General features: G+C 36.6%; 3 protein-coding genes across 5 annotated transcripts in view; 1 reads left to right on the top strand and 2 right to left on the bottom strand.

The window, feature by feature from the left end:
* zgc:154055 overlaps positions 1–11,466 on the bottom strand; it is a 63,500-nt gene extending 52,034 nt beyond the window's left edge. For both annotated transcript variants that reach the window (XM_073927325.1, XM_073927326.1), the window contains exons 1-2: positions 11,353–11,466; positions 11,195–11,265 (exon numbers count right to left, since the gene is read on the bottom strand). The gene's annotated coding sequence lies outside the window, so the exon portion shown is untranslated. The remainder of the gene's footprint in view (positions 1–11,194; positions 11,266–11,352) is intronic.
* Positions 1–18,358, top strand: part of lck (LCK proto-oncogene, Src family tyrosine kinase) — a gene marked incomplete at its 5' end in the record, with an annotated part of 37,685 nt that extends 19,327 nt beyond the window's left edge. Inside the window, 5 exon segments of one of the 2 annotated variants that reach the window (NM_001001596.1) lie at positions 548–727; positions 5,687–5,763; positions 12,475–12,628; positions 17,446–17,577; positions 17,780–18,358. In NM_001001596.1, the coding sequence (NP_001001596.1) occupies positions 548–727; positions 5,687–5,763; positions 12,475–12,628; positions 17,446–17,577; positions 17,780–17,985 (749 nt within the window). In that variant the 3' untranslated portion in view covers positions 17,986–18,358. 2 annotated transcript variants of the gene reach the window in all.
* LOC137488103 (uncharacterized) lies at positions 13,426–17,450 on the bottom strand. The gene is made up of 3 exons (XM_068214595.2): positions 15,612–17,450; positions 15,353–15,526; positions 13,426–15,275 (listed from the first exon to the last, which is right to left on the bottom strand). Exons 1-3 carry the CDS (start codon positions 16,219–16,221, stop codon positions 14,323–14,325), a joined length of 1,737 nt encoding a protein of 578 aa, XP_068070696.1. The 5' UTR covers positions 16,222–17,450; the 3' UTR covers positions 13,426–14,322.
* Positions 18,359–19,225: the final 867 nt, after the last annotated feature.

The following is a 19,225-nucleotide window of genomic DNA, read 5'->3' as shown; positions in this document are numbered from 1 at the left end:
CGGATTTTCTACTGACGATTATCCTCTCATGCATTTGCCTTTTGTGAATGACCAGCATTTTAGGGGACCTTAATGAGAGAATGACATTGTAACGACAAAATATTTTAGAAAACAGATTTGGATTAACCAGCTTCTCTTTCCCTGAAAGGATCATCTCTTTGGCCTTCATCTGGGCACCCTGCTGTTCTAGGGTTTTAGTCAAATTAGATTGACTTCTCAATGAAAGTTAGTAAAAACTGGAAAATTATACTGCTAGTTTAACAGCGTTAAAGCTGTTATTTTACTAACATTTACTAAAAGTGACTTGGAAATGTAGAAAATTGTAGGTTGAGGTTCAGCTCTGTTAACAGATTGTAACCACACCCAAAATTACAACAACAGTGGTTGCATTTATATTGGAATTGTTCAATCCATCAATTTATTGCTAGGGACAAATAAAACAATACACTGTATAGACGTAATTTTGCAGTGACATGAGAAACTTGATGACAGAAATTCCATTAAAAATAAGCCAATTTATTATCTCTCTCTCTCTCTCTGCTTATAGGGCTATATAACAACAACCGTCAAGTGGCTATCAAGAGTCTGAAGCCTGGTACCATGTCCATCAGCGCTTTCCTAGCTGAGGCAAACCTTATGAAGTCCCTACAGCACCCTCGACTGGTGCGACTGTTCGCTGTGGTCACGCAGGAGCCCATTTACATCATCACCGAGTACATGGAGAACGGTGAGACCCAAAAATGAGTTCCATAATATGACGAAGCAGTCACGTCTGAAACTAAATGATTCATTCATGCGTCCCGTCTGAACTTCCTTTACAAAACACACACTCGCGCTCATTGAGCAAACTTCCAATAAAACTTTCATCAGGGTTTCATGACCCAACAGGTTTGAGTGGTTTCAGGAGCGTGAGCACTTTCGGAGTTGTTTGTGTGTGTTAAGCCCACAGCCATTCCGCACTAGTGTTCCCTCTATGAAAACAAAGTTTTGAAGATAGTGAAGATGTCTGAATTTGCATCCCTCTCTCACATGAATGATTTTCAACAGAGCAGCATTAAACATCCTCATTGACCTTTCATAAGTATTTAGTTTTCAGTGTTTTTCCATCTTTTTCTGATATAAGAAAATGCATAGCTATGAAGCTTTTAAGTTTACCTGTACACATATCTTTGTTAAAACACAAACCTGACATTGCCTGTTTACTCATAAAATTGCCATTTACCAACAATATACACCATTCAGAAGTTGATCTTTGCAAAACATAAGACTAAATGAGGAACAAATTGTACAAATGTATGCTGTTGAAGACTTAAAAAGTCAAATCTCAAAAACTAATCTGAACAACGTATTTCTAAACATTTTTGGGGGCATGTTTCCCAGTTACACCCCTGGTGGTGTTTATTCCTCTATAAAGGCCTGTGTTTAATCAGACATGCTGATTCATGCCTGTCATTGTTCAGCAAGCGGTTCTGACGTCTCTTGTAACCCTCTTGTGAATGGCATCCAGAGCTTGTGTTTCATCTGTGGCATTCCCACCTTGACTGCTCTAGAACATAACATGACCCACTTCAGTTCTGAATATATGAAGTACTTATGTTTTGTTAGATTTCTGCTCTTTTAACATTGTACCTCATTTTAAAACCAGTGTCTGTCACAAATATCTCATCCAAAACTAACATAAAGCCAAATCCACATGATTCCTAATGTGGAACACATATGTGGTTTAAGTAACAGCTTTCTCAGAAATAAAAATCTATCCTTACCCTCAGGATATTCAGTGACTTTTCTTCCTCAGCAAACCATTGAGGTCTTATGAAGCAAAATTACCTGTGCAAGAAACTGAACATTATTTATAACATTATTACCTTTAATTATAGATCAACAGGACAATTTTGTAACAGTTTTTACCAGAGACCATTTGTTTTGATTTATAAGACCTTAATGTATCATTAGGAGTCATGCAGTGGTGTAATGGAACACTGTTAATCTGTAATACATTCAGATCACAACCCATGGTTCGGAACACACGTGGCCCACGGATTAATATATTTTTTACTGGATGTATGATTGCATTTAGGCTTTACTTTAAAATAAAATGATGACAGAAAGTTGTGGTTGGTTATTCAGGATGTGGTGGGTTTCATTAAAGGTGTTTTCTGTCACTTCTTGTTTGGCCTGCATTAGTGCATTCAGTGTAACCTGCATAATTAATCATTAAAAGTTCGGGATCTCAACAACTACGCAACATAGATTATAAATTATGGTGATTTGCATATGTTTATTTATACTTCAAATTACTGCATTCAGTTAGTTATAAAGTTACAGTCTAATAACGCAGAAGTACTAAGATAACAGTTTATAGTTTCGATAAAACTACCAATGCTTATGGTAAAGATTAAAATCACCGTGATAAGCATTTAACAACACTCAAAAAGGATAGTTGTAGGCAGGTATTACATTATTTAACCAATAAGTGGCAACAACCAGCCATCAAAAATATGCCACTGAAAAATTCTTCAAAAATGACACATCTAGCAATGAAAGTTTTATGAGTGTATAACTGAATCGTTTATTCAAAATGAGAACACTTGAAATAAATATGGGTTGTACAAATTTTAATGTTAGATTTCTACATTAAGAGTCATCAGCAACAGTAGTAGTAACAGTGAATTTTTCACAGTACTGAATATTTTACCATTTATTTTTATTCAGCTGATTATTTCTTTATTTAGTTTTTTTTTTTTTCTGTTTGTTAAAACTAAAAGTGTCTTGCAGTACTGTTTTTGTAATAAATGGAAAGCAAATTACATTTTTTCTTCTCCCCTTTTTGTGCTGATCCCGAAAAACGGTCTGATGTGTGACTAAAAAATCATTATGTGATCCAAACCATGAGATTTGTGATCCGTTACACCACTAGAGTCATGCATTCATTTGAATTTTCCTGTAGGCCTATAGGTTTTTAGACGATTTGCGATTTACGATTTGCGATTTACGATTTTAGACTGATTCACTAAGGATCATGGTTTCAGCTAAAAATACACTCTGATGTTCTACCGAGAGAAAAAAAAGTCACCCACAGTATTGGATGTCTTGGGGGTCATTTTTTGGTTAAACTATGTCTTTAACAACATGTTTTATTACTTTTACTTATAACAGAACCAATTTGACTGAGTCGTTAAGCTCAATACATCAATTAACAAAAATCTTTTTTTTTTTTTATTTAGATTTTTGGAGCTTGACAATGTTTTTTCTCTATTTACTGTATTGTGTACTGAACTACAGTTAAAACTTCATCAAAATGTCTATTTCAGAGGGCGCTGAAAGAAAACACATTTAAAGCAACTTGTTGAGAAAAATTCTAGGTTATCCATTTCTTTAAAAGTCTGAGATTCTATAATATTGTTTAGTTGTAAACACTCATGTGGATGTCATCCAGAGCTTGTGCTTCCAAAGCACTATACAAATAAACTTGAACTGAATTAAATTGAATAAATATTTATTGAACATTAATTAATTTTTAAACCCAACAAACAAATCTACAACTACACTGTAAAATCCAAAAAGTGAAGGCAACTCAAACCATTTGAGGAATCCGATTACCACAAACCATTTAATTTAAAAACATAATCTATTTGAGTACTGTGAACTTGCTCCATTTAAGTTAAAGTAATGAGGTATTATATTAACTTCAACTTGATTAACTACCTTCAACAGGGAGTTCAAAACTCTTTTCAAATGAGTAGAATTAACTTTTAGTCAATTTTGGTTTAACTACACTCATTTCATTTGATAACATTGACTGTTGGGTTTTAGCGTACAACAGCAACAACATCTTAATACATTCAGCTCAGTTTTTGTATGTTTCTCTAACCATAACACATATTAAACCCCTTACAGACAAACCGCATCTCACTGCAACTTCTACATATGCAACCTCACAGTTACAGCGTGGATTCCATCACATTAAAAAGAGACTGAGAGGCAGAATGCACATAAAAGAAGTGACACACAAACAGGGAAAAGGGCAGATACAGTGAAAGCTCTTTGTTCCATAGGCAAGTATAAGGACTGCCTTCCAATTTACAGCCAACCACCCAGAAACTAACTCATAAATGGTCAACTGTGGCCACAGGTGCGCACAAAACTCCACACCCGCGTTTTTTTCCTCTTATAATGCAACAATAGCAGTTGGTCAATATAGGCGTATTCAGATGCATATTATTCTACATGTAACCCAGTATGGATTGTTTGTCACTCTCATTGCCCCAAAGAGGATTGCAGGGCCTCCAGAATGTCATATAGATGCCAATGGAAACAAAAGACTCTAAGAGGAACAGCAGTGTTACTAGAACGTCAGAGGCACAGCTCGTGAATGGCCGTGCTTTGTATTCTTCAAGGAAGCTGATAGGACACTATACGCTCAGCTTGTTAATCTCCTAATGCTTTATTTAGGAATGTGTGCAATTGGTTTAAACCTGCAATTGTTGCTGTGTTGTTATTTTTAAAGAAGAGGTCGTTGTGCCCTTTTCCATCCCACTGTCATTTTAACAATGGAGACAGTGACAGAATGATTCAAAACATGGGAACTTCATCTAAAATTAACCCACGACCTTGAATTTTACACCCTAATGCGATCTGAGATGAAAGCGAAGTGATAGCGGGCTTGTTAATAGAGTTCCTAACGGGGTTATTTTTCCGCTGCACCTTTGTGGGAATTTCCTTCAGGGTCAGTTGGTTATTTTTTCCAATGCAAGCAGTCGTCTCAAAAGCAACAACTTTGGCCTTTAACACCACGCGTCTCAGAGCCTGATCCAAACTGGCTGCACTAGTTTCCTGAAGTTGTTCTGTTCTGTTCTAGTACTTGGATCTAATCTCTGTGCTGTTGTTTGAGTTTCTCGTAAACTCTAAGAAGAGCTTAGAGAACGATTTAAGCACCAAAACAACAGCGTTCATCTATCTGCTGTTTCCTTTTGCCTTTGAACCAAAATGACTGATGGAGAGAGTGAGCTTCCGGTAACATTCAGTTGTGGTTGAAGAGTTTTTTAAAAAGGATGCTGAAGACTGAAGAAATACAAACTATAAATACAATTTTGAAAAAAACAAAACAAAGCCATTTTTTAAGGGTATTCTTCTCGTGTAATACATCAAAGTGCATGCTGGAGGCTGAAATTCTCTTGCTAATTCATCATTGTTTTGGAAATTGTATGATCAAAACTGAAATCTGCTTCAGGAAATTTAGTTTTACATGTTAATAATTTTACAATTTTACAGTGCATAGTTAAAATGCAAGTAAAGCGTAGTTTAAAATGTTTAAAATTTCACTATATTGATGGAAATAATATATATTAAAAAGAATCATACTTAAATCTTGCATATTAGAAGTTAACATTAAAACGTTTTGTTGCTGAGATTTGATACCAAATGTTGTAATGTTGCTACTGATCAAATATTTTTATATTGATATTTAAATGATTATTCTTGATGGCTAAAAAGTGAAACTTGAAGTGGGTTGAAGGATAGTGGTAAAGTAAGACATTTTACTAAATTAAACTTTTATTATAAATAAAAATAAACTGGGACACATTCTAAAATCTAGAAATCTAAGCTAATTTATACGTTTATTGCTTTGATGCTTTACATCTTTGACACAATCGAGTTGAAAATATCCCTCTGACTCTAATTTCAGGCAGCTTGGTGGATTTTTTGAAAACTCCCGAAGGAAGTGATATACCCATCAATACGCTCATCGACATGGCTGCTCAGGTAGGCTTCACCTTTTTTCTTTTTTATTGAAGAAAAATAACGTTTTCATATATACATTACAATCCTTCTTTCTGTTTTTTTTTTATTTAAATCCGAGTCCCACTCCAAGAACTGTTCAAATACAATAATTAAACAGTCTGGAGTCGTGCATGTCATGAAGAAATAGTGATGATAGAAGATATACATTTTATTTTTTTACAAATAACGGGAAGAAAAATAAATAAATAAAAATTTGCAGGAAACTGATAATTAAAAGTAAAACCAAAAAACACCATGAAGTGGATACAAAGAGATATACATATTATTTAGCAGCAGGTTAATTCTTTCAGATTTTTAAAATTATGATAAAATACGAGGCGGCAAGGTGGTGCAGTGGGTAGCACGATCGCCTCACAACAAGAAGGTCACTGGTTCGAGCCCTGGCTGGGTCAGTTGGTATTTCTGTGTGTAGTTTACATGTTCTCCCTGTGTTCGTGTGGGTTTCCTCTGGGTGCTCCGGTTTCCAAAGACATGCACTACAGGTGAATTAAAATCTGTGTGAATGCAAGAGTGTATGGGTATTTCCCACTGGTGGGTTGTGGCTGGAAGGGCATTCGCTGTGTAAAACATATGCTGGATAAGTTGGCGGTTCATTCCGCTGTGGCGACACCTGATTAATAAAGGGACTAAGCCAAAAAGAAAATAAATGAATGACTGAATTATAAAATAGGTTCCAAGTATGTACAGAACCTGTCCACCGAACCCCCTAGTGTGTTTTTAATCTTTTCTAGATTTAGAAAAAGGCTTCACTTTTTTTTTGTCAGTACTACACACAAATCATCAGTCAGGCGTTACTCACAGGAAACAAACTAACCTAGCTTTAACATTGTACAGTCTTAAGTCTAAATGTCAGCCTTTGCAGAATATTCTGTTTATCACTCATTCCTCTATTTGGCCGCTGTCTCTAAGCTTGTGACGCTAGTATTACTCAGCTGACGTTCTGCTTCCTAATCTCACGGTTAACAATGAGCACGACTGTGTGTGTGCTGGAACCAGTCTAGACACCTTAATTCAGACACAACTGCAATGCTACCCAATAACATCATAACACACAATATAGAGTCCCCAATTTCAGCACTGACTATAGAAATTTTTAAGCACCATATAAACACATTAGAATGTGAAAATAAGACAAATAAATAAACAACACGCAGTATTAGGGTGAGCATAAAAAATAAACCAAGTTTTGTTTCTTTAACTTAATAAAAGTAGTTAATGAACTCTATTTAAGTAATACAAGATTTAACTTGATGCTTTAAGTCAGTTTCATCTAAGTAAGTTAAAATGACTTTATTTAAAGCAGCAGCTTACAATGGAATACATTGTTAGTCCACTATAGCAAATATTGTACACATCAATTGTAAGGACCATACAAAGGCCAAATATAGGTCACAGTAATTCTTGACCTAATTAACCTCATGCCATGCTTGATTGAGAACATCTAATTATTATGCGAACACATCCAACTGGAACGAATCAAAAAATGTATTTTCAAACGGAACTATTCACAAACAGACAGACATTTCATTTTTGGGTTTTCTAACTGATCAGGTTGTAATCATTTAACTGTCAGATGGTCTTGATTACTCATGGCATGAATGTTTCAATAAGTGAGAGTTGCTCATGCGCTCGGTGTGAGGATGAGAAAACACTGATGTTATTGAGCAGCGTTTTGTCGGTCAGAGGATCATGGGGGATCATGTGATATGAGGCTAATGATGTTCTCTTTCTTGTTAATGTAAAGAAATGGTGGTATAGATTGTATAAGATGCTGAATGACATTATAAAAAAAGAAATTATATATATATTTTTGGGTGGCGCAGTGGGTAGCACGATTGCCTCACAGCAAGAAGGTTGCTGGTTTAAGCTTAGGTTGGGTCAGTTGGCGTTTCTTTGGGGAGTTTGCATGTTCTCCCTGTGTTGGTGTGGGTGTCCACCGGGTGCTCGGGGTTCCCCCACAGTCCAAAGACATGCTGTATAGGTAAATTCATTGAGTTAGCTAAAGCTGTCCGTAGTGTATGTGTGTGAATGAGGGTGTGTGGATGTTTCCCAGTGATGTGTTGCAGCTGAAAGGAATCCGCTGTGTAAAACCTGTGCTGGATAAGTTGATGGTTCATTCCGCTGTGGTGAGCCCAGATTAATATAAGGACTAAGCTGACAAAAAAATGAATGAATGAATTAATGTATATATTTCTATTATTTACTAATTGGTCTATGTTTTCCTCTTAAGCCCTGGTCAGATCACACAATTTTATTGTCAGTTATGAAAGTCACTATGCCAGATTATGCGTTTTTTTTTTTTTTTTTTTTAAATCTTGACATGTCGTGGATAACAAATGTGCCAGACTACATGTTCCTTTACAATCAGTCATTCCATGACGTCTACGATGAGCGTTATTTCTTAAAGCAGTCACATGTGTTGCTATAACAATATTACTTATCTCAGTTTAATTTTTTTTAAATCTTATTTTAATCTCAACAAACACTGATGCTTGCAGACAACTAATAACTACATTATTTAAGGACATTCCTTACGACGAGCTTATGACTTCTCTCTTAATATTAAAATATTTTCTTTAAAATCTAAATGTATATTTTCCTCATGGCATGAGGAAAATGAAGCACAAAGCAGCAGAAAGGAAAAATCAGATGCTCAAGACATGATATTTGAAATAATGACATTTTAAAAAACTAGCGAATATGTAACTGAGATTTGTGATGAAATCACAGAGAAGCATTTATTAAATCTATATTTACTTCAGAGCGAAACAAATCATCCATCCATATAGTTGAGTAGTGGAGGGACACAACGAAAATATAATTCGTATAAATTTTTTTGGAAAAAAATATATCTTTTTGAAACGAATTTCTTTTGCTATAATTTTTCCTCATAAAGTAACTCAGAGTTATACAAAGAGTGGCCAACACAAAATACATATATACATACCTGATATTTGAGTGTCATGTCACATTTAATACACTACAATTACTATGGTATATAAATACAGCACTACAACATGTAAAAGAGAGAGATTGACTTAGAATATCACTTACCTGTTTAATAATGATTTGATAAGCTGTAGTTAGAAATTACGCTGTTTTTCTTTGCTAAGGACTTATTATGCGATCTCTGTTGCCATCTTGTGGATGGACAACATCAACCGTCTTTGCACACCACCAATGCGCACTCAGAAATTATAAGTATTTAAAATAGGCACTATCCTTACAGTATAAATAAAGTGCACAGTTGCAATCTAAACAACTGCATTCTCCACAAAAAAAGCCTCAAAAGTTATTTATTATGAAAGTCGTCCTCTCCTTAATCCATCCTTTTCAAACTCAAAACATATGAACCTGTACATTTCAGACCATAACAATCACACATGAACACCTTACAATCACACAATTGCACATGTATTTAATCTCAGTTTGTGCTTTTATTCTGTTTTCTTATGTCTATTGTAGATGCACTGCAAAACCATTTCATCCTATTTTGTACATTTTTTTGCCTTATTGTCTTTAGATCACTTAACACGTCTTTGTCTTCGTTAAAGAGCAAAAAAAAAAAAAAAAAACAATGGCAGAGAGAGAGAGTATACGAGCGAAAGTGAAAGACAGGATGTTTTGAAGTGGCACTAAATAGAGATGTTTTGCTTTTGGGCATCCGCTTAGATGCTCTGTAATATGTTATTCATTCAGGACATTTAGAATGACTACTTGCAGGCGTCTTATGAACACAGACACCAATAATGGCAGTACATTTATGCTTACCTGTTAGTTTTGAAGCAAAACTGTCAGGCATGTTCATGTGAGACCGACACATTTTTGAATCATGACTGCCGGCATAACACTTCCTTGAACAAACATGCACAAAGTGTCATAGTGCAACATCCTTTGTAAAAAAAAAAAAAAAAAATTGGACAGTTTGGCAGCCAATGAGAATCGCACTACCATCATAATGCATCTGCTGACACACACGCGGAGAAGCCATGATAACATCTAGCCACAATCACAGATCGCTGAAATGATTTGACACAAAAATTCTCAGACACCAGCTGCCGTACTGTCTCAGGCATAACGGGTCTCAGAAGTTCTGTTCAACTTGTACCAAACTGTTCAGAGATCAGACATAACTGGAGATTAAATAAGAACTTCAGCATATGAAACCTGCGGGTTAGTGCTGGGTGGAGTGGAGCAGTAGGAGGTTAAAAGTCAAATCGGGGGAAGTTAAAGCTAGAGCCTCCCTGTCTCAGGAACTGACCTCTGTGTTAATAACATAGGTCATATTCAGAATTTCAACACTAGCCTACTGTGTACTGTTTAGTAAAAAATAGTATGTGAAACAGTTATGCAGCAATAAACTAAACAGTATGCTATGTCACATGAGATCATCATGTTACACACTCCATTTAAACAGGAATATTTTTATAGCGCAAGTAATTATTAAAATGATCAAAAGTGACAGTAAAAATAATAATAAAACAACTTTAAATAACGACTTCTGCTAACAATGCAGTGTTTGCCTTATACATTCATTCTTTTTCCTTCGGCTTAGTCCCTTTATTCATCAGTGGTCGCCACAGTGGAATGAACTACCAACTTATCCAGCATATGTTTTACACAGCGGATGCCCAGTACCGGGAAACATCCATACACACTCAAATTTATTACTATTTTTACACTACGGCCAATTTAGTTTATTCAATTCACCCATGGAGCATGTCTTTGGACTGTGAGGGAAACCGGAGCACTCGGAGGAAACCTATGCGAACACAGGGAGAACATGCAAACTCCACAGAGATATTCCAACTGGCCCAGCCGGGACACGAACTAGCAACCTTCTTGCTGTGAGGCGATAGTGCTATATACTGAGCTATCCACTATTTGAATACACAAAAGGTTAATATAGAAAAGAGCAATTAAAATGTACATTTTTTCAGGGTGTTGCTGTCTTTACTGGTTTAGCAGTAGTACTGTTGCTTCTGTTTTTCTCACCAAAACAAATGAGTTTAGTTTTCTGAGCATGGAGACTTCTCTGAACTTCAGAGAGATAATGTAATTCAAGTTAAATGTGATGGACAGTCATGTCGGTGTGGTTAAAATAACTGTTAAATTAGTTTAAAAAAATTTAAAAATAGACAGACATACCATTTTATGCAATACTAAATGAGTGCTAATATTGGCTTACACGCTCAACAGCGCTTATGTAAACATGTGGTGACTGAGGGAAATGCACCATGCGGTGTAACAGCCTCGTGTACAGATCATAGGTACAGATTTGAGAGTTTTACTTTCCCAGGACCAATACAATATTAATCCATCCCACACTTGAGTTCAGCAGTAACTAGTTAGCAGTGTTTTTACCTTAGCCTGCTCTTCGGTCTGCTCTTACCTTAACTTTGTATATGGAGTTCCTTGTTCTGAAAGTGGACACGATCGACTTTCTCCTCACAACTTGTAACACTATAAACAACAATCAGAGAATCAAAGTCTTAGAACTTCAAAGAGATAGTTCAACCAAAAATGAAAATTTACTTTTAATTCACTCACCAATAGGTCCAATGTGTAGGTGTTTTTTATTTTATTTTGTTTTATTTCATTAGATATATATATATTTTTTTAGCTTAAGCAGTGGGAGTCACTCGATTTCGAGCATGCGCAACTGTCTGCGCATGCGTCATAATAAATTTTAAGGCCCAGTTTGAATCTAAAAGTGTAAATGGGTTTAACATTTGTTGTTTAGAGTTTATTTAAACGTAATTTAATTAATGAGACTTAACAAGTACAACATATAATGAATATGTTGTGTATGTTCAACTAATTTCTCAAATATTCTCTAGGATATTTAGGTTTGAATGGATTTGCTGAGGTAAATATTTGACGTAGTTTACAAGCTGTTTTACTGACAAATTTGAAACACTGAAACACTGATTCAGCGATTACAAGATGTGAAACATTTAAGTTGTACTGTTTCATCTCATCTTCTAGCGTAATTTCGAGTTTTTATTAACTTTGAGAGGTTCTTCAAATACTGTCATTGGAGCGCCACTCTCAGGACGAGTTGACTGATAAGCAGTTAGAATGTTGTATCGTGAAATAGCGTTGCAGTCCAGCATCTGCACCCCAAAGGTCACTATAGCTACAAATAAACGGTAAAATAAAGCACACTGCATTGTGAAATACAGAACATGGCACAGTATTATCTGTTATATAACCAAATGTCTAGTCATGTCCAAAATATGCATGTAAAAACAAATGTAAAAGTTTGATTGGTCAGGAACCTACTTGATGGGCTAATTCATTGGCAGGTTTCATTGGATTAGGTCTAAAAACCTGTTGTTTCCAAATCACGGTTAAAATCAAAAGGAAACAGAGCTTTTGCTCTTGCTCTTCCCTTGGTGCTTTTAAGTCTCATTTTAAAAAAATCACCTTCTGTCTCTTGCTTCTGATTGTAATTAATTAATTTAAATTTGTTTTACATATTTGGTTTATATATATAGGCCAAGTATAGATTTTGTATGTCGTTTTTAAATGTGCTCTATAAATAAAGTAAACAAACAAATATAACATACATACATACATTAAAACATGCATGCCATAACAGCATGGCATGTTATTCTAAACACAATCACACGTACAGCCTTATTACTAACACTTTTCTGCCTCCTGCAGGTTGCAGAAGGAATGGCTTACGTAGAGCAGAAGAACTACATCCACAGAGACCTGAGAGCTGCCAATATTTTGGTGTCTCATGAACTCACATGCAAGATTGCTGACTTCGGCCTGGCCCGTCTCATTGAAAACAATGAATACACCGCCAGAGAAGGTGAGACAGCCTCTGCTGCACTGTTCTCCGCAAGAGAACCTTTGTATATGGGTCAAAGGTGAAAGTACAATAAATTTTTAATAACACAACAAAAGACTTGTTCTAATATCACAGTGCAGCTAAATTAAACAAAACAAAAATCATACATTTGCATTACATTTGACAAGCATCAATCAAAGCAAAAGTAATTTAGTAAAAGTAGTTTAGATAATTATGCAGGCCTGTAGCCAGCCCGGTGAAAGGGGTGGTTCTTTTCTCAAAAAAGTGTACCTTTTTTTTGCAATTTTACGCCCCATTTTCAATTTAACTATGAGATTTCGTTACATTTTAAGCACTATTTTAAGCTGAATTAGCTTGTCTGATGGTCATCATAACCACACATTTCTACCAAAAATATTTACTAAAGATTAATTATAAATAACAAACTAGCCAGCACATTCAACTTTCCTCAGTCAGAATTTGACCATTTTAAATAAAAAAACAATAATAATGTAGAGCTTTACAATTTATCTAGCCTCTCTTGTTAAAAAAAAAAAGTGCATTTTGAAAATTCATGAATAACAACAATCGCCAAATTAATATTCTAATTCATTTTAACATGAGCCACTTTTGGTACTTCACATCTTTTTACTGCTCTTTTTTTGTTTCAAGAGTAATGCTCAAGATTTAGAACAAAACCTGTAAACTGTTTTCTCCATTTAAAAACAATACAGGAGTGAAAGATGACCTCTTATATCACATTGTGTGTTTTCCAGCAGCTGGATGTTGGACTCATTAATTTTTTTTTTTTTTTTTTTGCATTGGCCAAAACTATTGAGAATTACACTCAGTTTTCATTCATTAATTTTCCTTTCGGCTTAGTCCTTTTATTAATCTGGGGTTGCCACATCGGAATGAACTGCCAACTTATCCAGCATATGTTTTATGCAGCGGATGCCCTTCCAGCTGCAACCCATCTCTGGGAAACATCCATACACATTCATTCACACTCATACATACAGACAATTTAGCCTACCCAATTCACCTGTACTGCATGTCTTTGGACTGTGGGGGACCCCCCACTGTTATATATATATTTAACATTTAAACAAACATGATAATTACATGATAATCTATTGCAAATGTTTTATTGAAAAATGGCATCTCTTCATGTCTGTTGTGAGTAACTTCGAATCCCAAGCTGTTTTAGAAACCCAGAGAAAACAAAAAGAGACCAATTTTAACTGCTCACTATCCTAAACTTACACATAAACAGATGTATTTTGCTACCTTTGGACAAATAAAGGTAGTTTTATTTAATTTATTTGATATTTGGATTTATTTTGATCTACTGTCTGTTTAACAGGCTGATATATTGCAAGTGGTTAGAACTTTATATTTGTGTATAATACATGTGAATACACTAATTTTCAAATCAATGGCTTTTAAATAACGAAAGAAAAAATGTAAAGCTCATTTCATAATTTGTCAAACCTATCATCATAAATAAAATGTTATTGAGATTAATTTATTATTTTATGCAAGCTGATGGAACCTTTTTAAGTAAGTTGAAATTGTTTCTGACCCACAAAAATCTGACTTTCCTTAATGCTCAAATAACTGATTAATACACAAAAAAGCATTAATAAAAGAATAACACAGAGAATAGTTTTAAAGTATGACAACATTTATTGACACAAAAAACAAGAATAATCCTAAAAATAGGTTGCAGAGTGGACTCTTGAAAGCAGAGGAGGGCTTCTTTTTACTGAGCGAGCCCTCTTCATCTTGACATCCTCATCATCAAATGGAAAAAACATGAAGTTTGAAGGAAGAGCAGGTCGCACTGGAACATGAGCTGCTTTCAGAGCAGGCAATTTTGTAAACACAGGAACATGCAGAGGCACATGCTTGTCCATCTTCACTCCACCTGAAAGACGTGGCAGGCTTGGTAAGGAAAGGTGAGACTTAACTTTCCAATCAGACCCACATGAAGGGTCAGTGCCGTTCCTCTCTGCCTTATTCACTAAAGGAGGAAACCTGGACACTTGACGTTCTGGAGCTTCGTCAATGAACTTCTGTCCAGCCAAAAGCTTGACAGGAGCACAGCGTGGCCTCGAAACAGGCAAGTGTGTGGAAACAGCAGCTGGATGCTGGGATTTGCCTACTCTTACATCCAGAAGAGATGAGGAACACTCAACACTGACATTCAGGTCAGACTCACATGGAGGATCTGTCAGTGAAACTTTCACCTGATGCTCACAAGACTCCACGCCCAGCCATTCTGAGGGTTCATCTGTGAAGCACTGCTGGTTGACAGGCTTCCCAGGAACATGGTTTGGCTTCAGAATGGCCAATTTTGAGTGTGGAGCATCAGGATGCTGCTGGAAAAGCCTACGTTTATCCGTCCTCACTGGTCTGCCCTCAGAATGAGGCAGAAGAGATGAGGAACGGTCAACGCTGCCATTCAGATCAGACTCACATGGAGGATGGCTGAAGTCATTCAGTGAAACTTTCATCTGATGCTCTGGAGGTCCATCAGTGAATTTCTGTCCACTAACAGGTTTCACAGGAACACACCTTGACTTCAGAACAGGCAGTTTTGAGCGTCCAGCAACAGAACGCTTTCGGAGAGGTGTATGCTCGTCCATCCTCACTGGTTGGCTCCCTGAAAGGGCAACAAAAATGAGCAAGGGGCAACACTGAGGTCAGACTCACATGAAGGGTTGATGGTTTTCACTGTACCTTTCCTCATAGGATTCGACCCCACACCCAGCCATTCTGAGGGTTCATCTGTGAAACTCTGCTGGTTGACAGGCTTCACAGGAACACGCTTTGGCTTCAGAATGGGCAGTTTTGAGCGTGGAGCATCAGGATGTCGGAGAGGCGTATGTTTATCCATTCTCACTGATTGGCTCCCTGAAAGAGGCACAAAAAATGAGCAAGGGGCAACACTGACAGTAAAGTCAGACTCACATGAAGGGTTGATGTTTTTTAACTGTACCTTTCCTCATATGATTTGACCACACGCCCAGCCATTCTGAGGGTTCATCTGTGAAACTCTGCTGGTTGACAGGCTTCACAGGAACACACCTTGACTTCAGAACAGGCAGTTTTGAGGGTGGAGCATCAGGATGATGACAGAGAGGTGTAGGTTTATCCATTCTCACTTCTCGACTCTCAGAATGGGGCAGAGGAGATGAGGAATGGTCAATGCTGGCATTCAGGTCAGGCTCACATGAAAGATAGCTGATGTCTTCCAGTGAAACCTCCATCATATGCTTAAGAGACCTCACTCCTCGACGTTTTGGATGCCCATGACCATCAGTGAACTTCTGCTTCTCAGCAGGTTTCACGGGAACATGGCGCAGCTTAACAGTCAGGTTTGAGCATACAACCTCAGGATGCTGAGGGAGAGGCGCACTTGTGTCCATCCTCACTGCACTGCTCCAGGAATAGGGCAGATCAGACGAGGGACACTCAGCATTGGCGTGCAGATCAGAAACAGGTAAAAAGTAGCTGACACTTTTCACTGAAACTTTCATCTGACGCTTAGGAGAGCTCACGTCTCGATGTTCTGGAGATCGTGGCACGGATTGACTGTTAAACCACATGTTGAAAAAGTGGAGTGAAGATTATATCACAGCAACGACAAACAGGATTCAACAAGCGATAAGTAGCGACTGTCAAATGCTATGTAACTCTGTTCACCGTGGAATGGTCGCTATGATGTCAACATTCTTTTAGATTTAGAACGTTCGCGTGCCTTCAAACCTGTGACGTTTTATCAGGCATCATTTAAATCTCGTATATAGCCCACATTCACTTATACAGGCCTTTTATTAACATAATATATTTGTTTATTTTATTTTTTAATTCATCAAATCGGTTCTCAATCTACTCTGAGCGCATTTTAACGCAGTCAGATTTGGGGCAGATTTTAATATAGCAGGTCTACCGCATAAATGAAAGTGTGGCTCCCTCTAGAGGTGAAAATCTTATATTAGGCCAATATTGAATAAATATGTTATTCCTCTCCCTTCAAGTATATATGGAGGACGAAACCTACAAAAACAATAAATAAATAAATACGCAAATATATAAATAAATGACTAAATAAATCCAAACATTCCTGGGGGGATGGGGGGTACACTTATGTAGTTATTCAGGTGGTTCGAAAGGCCCTCCGAGACGAAGTCCAGAATTTGGTCCCTACATGAGCTGATTTGTCCCATTTTTGACTATTAAGCCATCATAAATTGTGGCCATAACCGAAAGAAGAAGGCTTTAAGACTAATTTAATTTTTAATTATTCAAATGGCCAATACTGACTGAGGAAAACTGAATGAGCTGGCCAGTTTATTATTTGCCTATAGGCTACAGTCTTAAATTAAAACATTAAATGCTAATCTTATAACATCATTTATAAAACTCTAATAACTTACACTTTAAATGCACATTAGTATTATAGTCAAATAGTATTTTAACGTAGAGAAAAATGTCATATGGCACTTCATATGTAGTACGATCACCCTTAATTTAACTTTTTTTTTTTTTTTTTTTTAAGTAGAGTTCAGTAAGTGTCGTTAATTGTTTTTTACATAAATGTGTTATGATGAAAGACACATGACTGGTATTTTGATTTTACTTATAAGATATTTGAAACAATCAAATACTCTTCTTATGATTAATACACAACATATTTAAAATCACTTCTATTCTATTAATTAATCTATTATTCAACTAATTTGATGCATCTTTGAACCAAATGCAAGAAATTCTGACCACAACAGCTTAAAAAGGGATCTAAACAATGCCTATTACTTTACATTAACCAGGTGCGAAGTTTCCTATCAAATGGACGGCACCAGAGGCCATAAACTACGGCACATTCTCAATCAAATCAGACGTCTGGTCATTTGGTGTACTGCTGACAGAGATCGTTACTTATGGAAGGATCCCATATCCAGGTAACAAATAGCCTCAATGTTCTTCCTGTTTGAACTTATTTCAGTTTTGTACAGAAGTGTGTATGTTGTGTTGTAATATGGAACTTCTCCTGTAATACGGCACCTTGCTCAGATTTTAGTTTCCCTAAACGGGATAATAAAGTTGAGCCTAAGTCCGAATGATCAAATCCTGTTTTTCACCCCGTTACTCGTGATCTTTCAGGAATGACAAACCCAGAGGTGATCGCAAACCTCGAGAGGGGCTACCGCATGCCTTGCCCCGATAACTGTCCTGAGGCTCTCTATAACGTTATGAAACACTGCTGGACGGAGAACCCAGACAACCGGCCCACCTTCGAGTTCCTGCGCAGCGTTCTAGAGGACTTTTTCACTGCTACAGAGGGACAGTACCAGGAGCAGCCCTGCTGAACAGAGTAAACTGAAAATCCATGGGCTCACATTAAAGACTTTTGTTGCATTGAGAAATATTTGAAAATATTTTTAGTCAAAGCAAAAAAACTGAGATTATAAGCCTTATCCAATTTTATCTTGATGTTTAAAACTGATTTTGTCCTATCTTATTTTGTGTGCATGTATATTTTTAGCAGATAAAAAAGGTTTTTACAATTTTTTAAATAACAAGCCAAACGGGAAAAGTTCAGCTTCACATAATCTGGTCTGGTTGAATGCTCTGCCTTTTTACATTGAGTTTTTATCATTTCTGCTGTAAGAGCTGTCTTTTTATTTTTACAGAAGTAAACTGCATCATTTTTTTTAATAGTAAAACTATCGAAGAGATAAACAGGCCTCATTCTTTTAGATTTCAACACCTCATTTACTGTGACCACTGCACATCTTGTTTTACAAATCTTAAGTGAAATTGTTTAATTCTCGCCACATATTAACATCTTCGTGAAAACTTGGGCATTCATAAGATATCAACAGACAAAACTGACTGCTTATCATAGGGAAGTACAGAATGCAAGGTCTCTGTAGGTTTTACAAACATTAATGTAAATTATAGGTCTCAAACTCAATTCCTGGAGGGCCGCTGCTCTGCACAGTTTTGCTCCAACCCTAATCAAACACAGCTGATCCAGTGGTGTCTAGTAGTCTTAAACACCTTGATTAGTTGGATCAGGTGTGTTTGATTAGGGTTTGAGCTAAACTGTGCAGAGCTGCAGCCCTCAAGGAATCAAGTTTGAGACCTATGCTTTAAAGCAACAGTTCACTCAAAATCTAAACTTCTGTCATCATGTACTCAACCTCCATTTGTTCCCAACCTGTTCTTTTGTTGAACAATAAGGAAAATATTTAGAAGAATGTTAGAAAAGAAAATGGCTGTTTTTTTCTTCTCTAACATTCTCTAAAACATGGGTGCCCAAACTCGGTCCTGGAGGGCTGATGTCCTGCATGTCCTGCTAGCTCATCAAGCTTTAAAGCTGCGGTCACACTGCACTTTTCTCCCCATAGACTTCCATTCATACGCACAGGAATGCATCAGACCGGAAACGTAAAGTCATGTGGCAAGCTTCGCAGTTCGCTACATTGGAAAGTTCAAGCTTGGTGAACTCTGACCTGCGAAATTACATCATATGATTGCGTAAGACCAACCGATGATCAAAACATGACTTCTCTGGACAGAAATTTAAAAAATGGACCAATTGCT

This window comes from Danio rerio, chromosome 17 (assembly GCF_049306965.1).
Source record: "Danio rerio strain Tuebingen ecotype United States chromosome 17, GRCz12tu, whole genome shotgun sequence".
NCBI lineage: Eukaryota > Metazoa > Chordata > Actinopteri > Cypriniformes > Danionidae > Danio > Danio rerio.
This window is presented reverse-complemented; position numbering and strand designations above follow the sequence as displayed.

Bases quoted from the DNA above. Each gene is read 5' to 3' on its own strand.
- LOC137488103 (XM_068214595.2), bottom strand. From the start codon at position 16,221: ATGTGGTTTAACAGTCAATCCGTGCCACGATCTCCAGAACATCGAGAC. The intron at 15,527-15,611 runs GTACAGTTAAAA...TGCCTCTTTCAG, and splicing joins GTCAAATCATATGAGGAAAG to GGAGCCAATCAGTGAGAATG. The intron at 15,276-15,352 runs GTACAGTGAAAA...TTGCCCTTTCAG, and splicing joins GTCGAATCCTATGAGGAAAG to GGAGCCAACCAGTGAGGATG.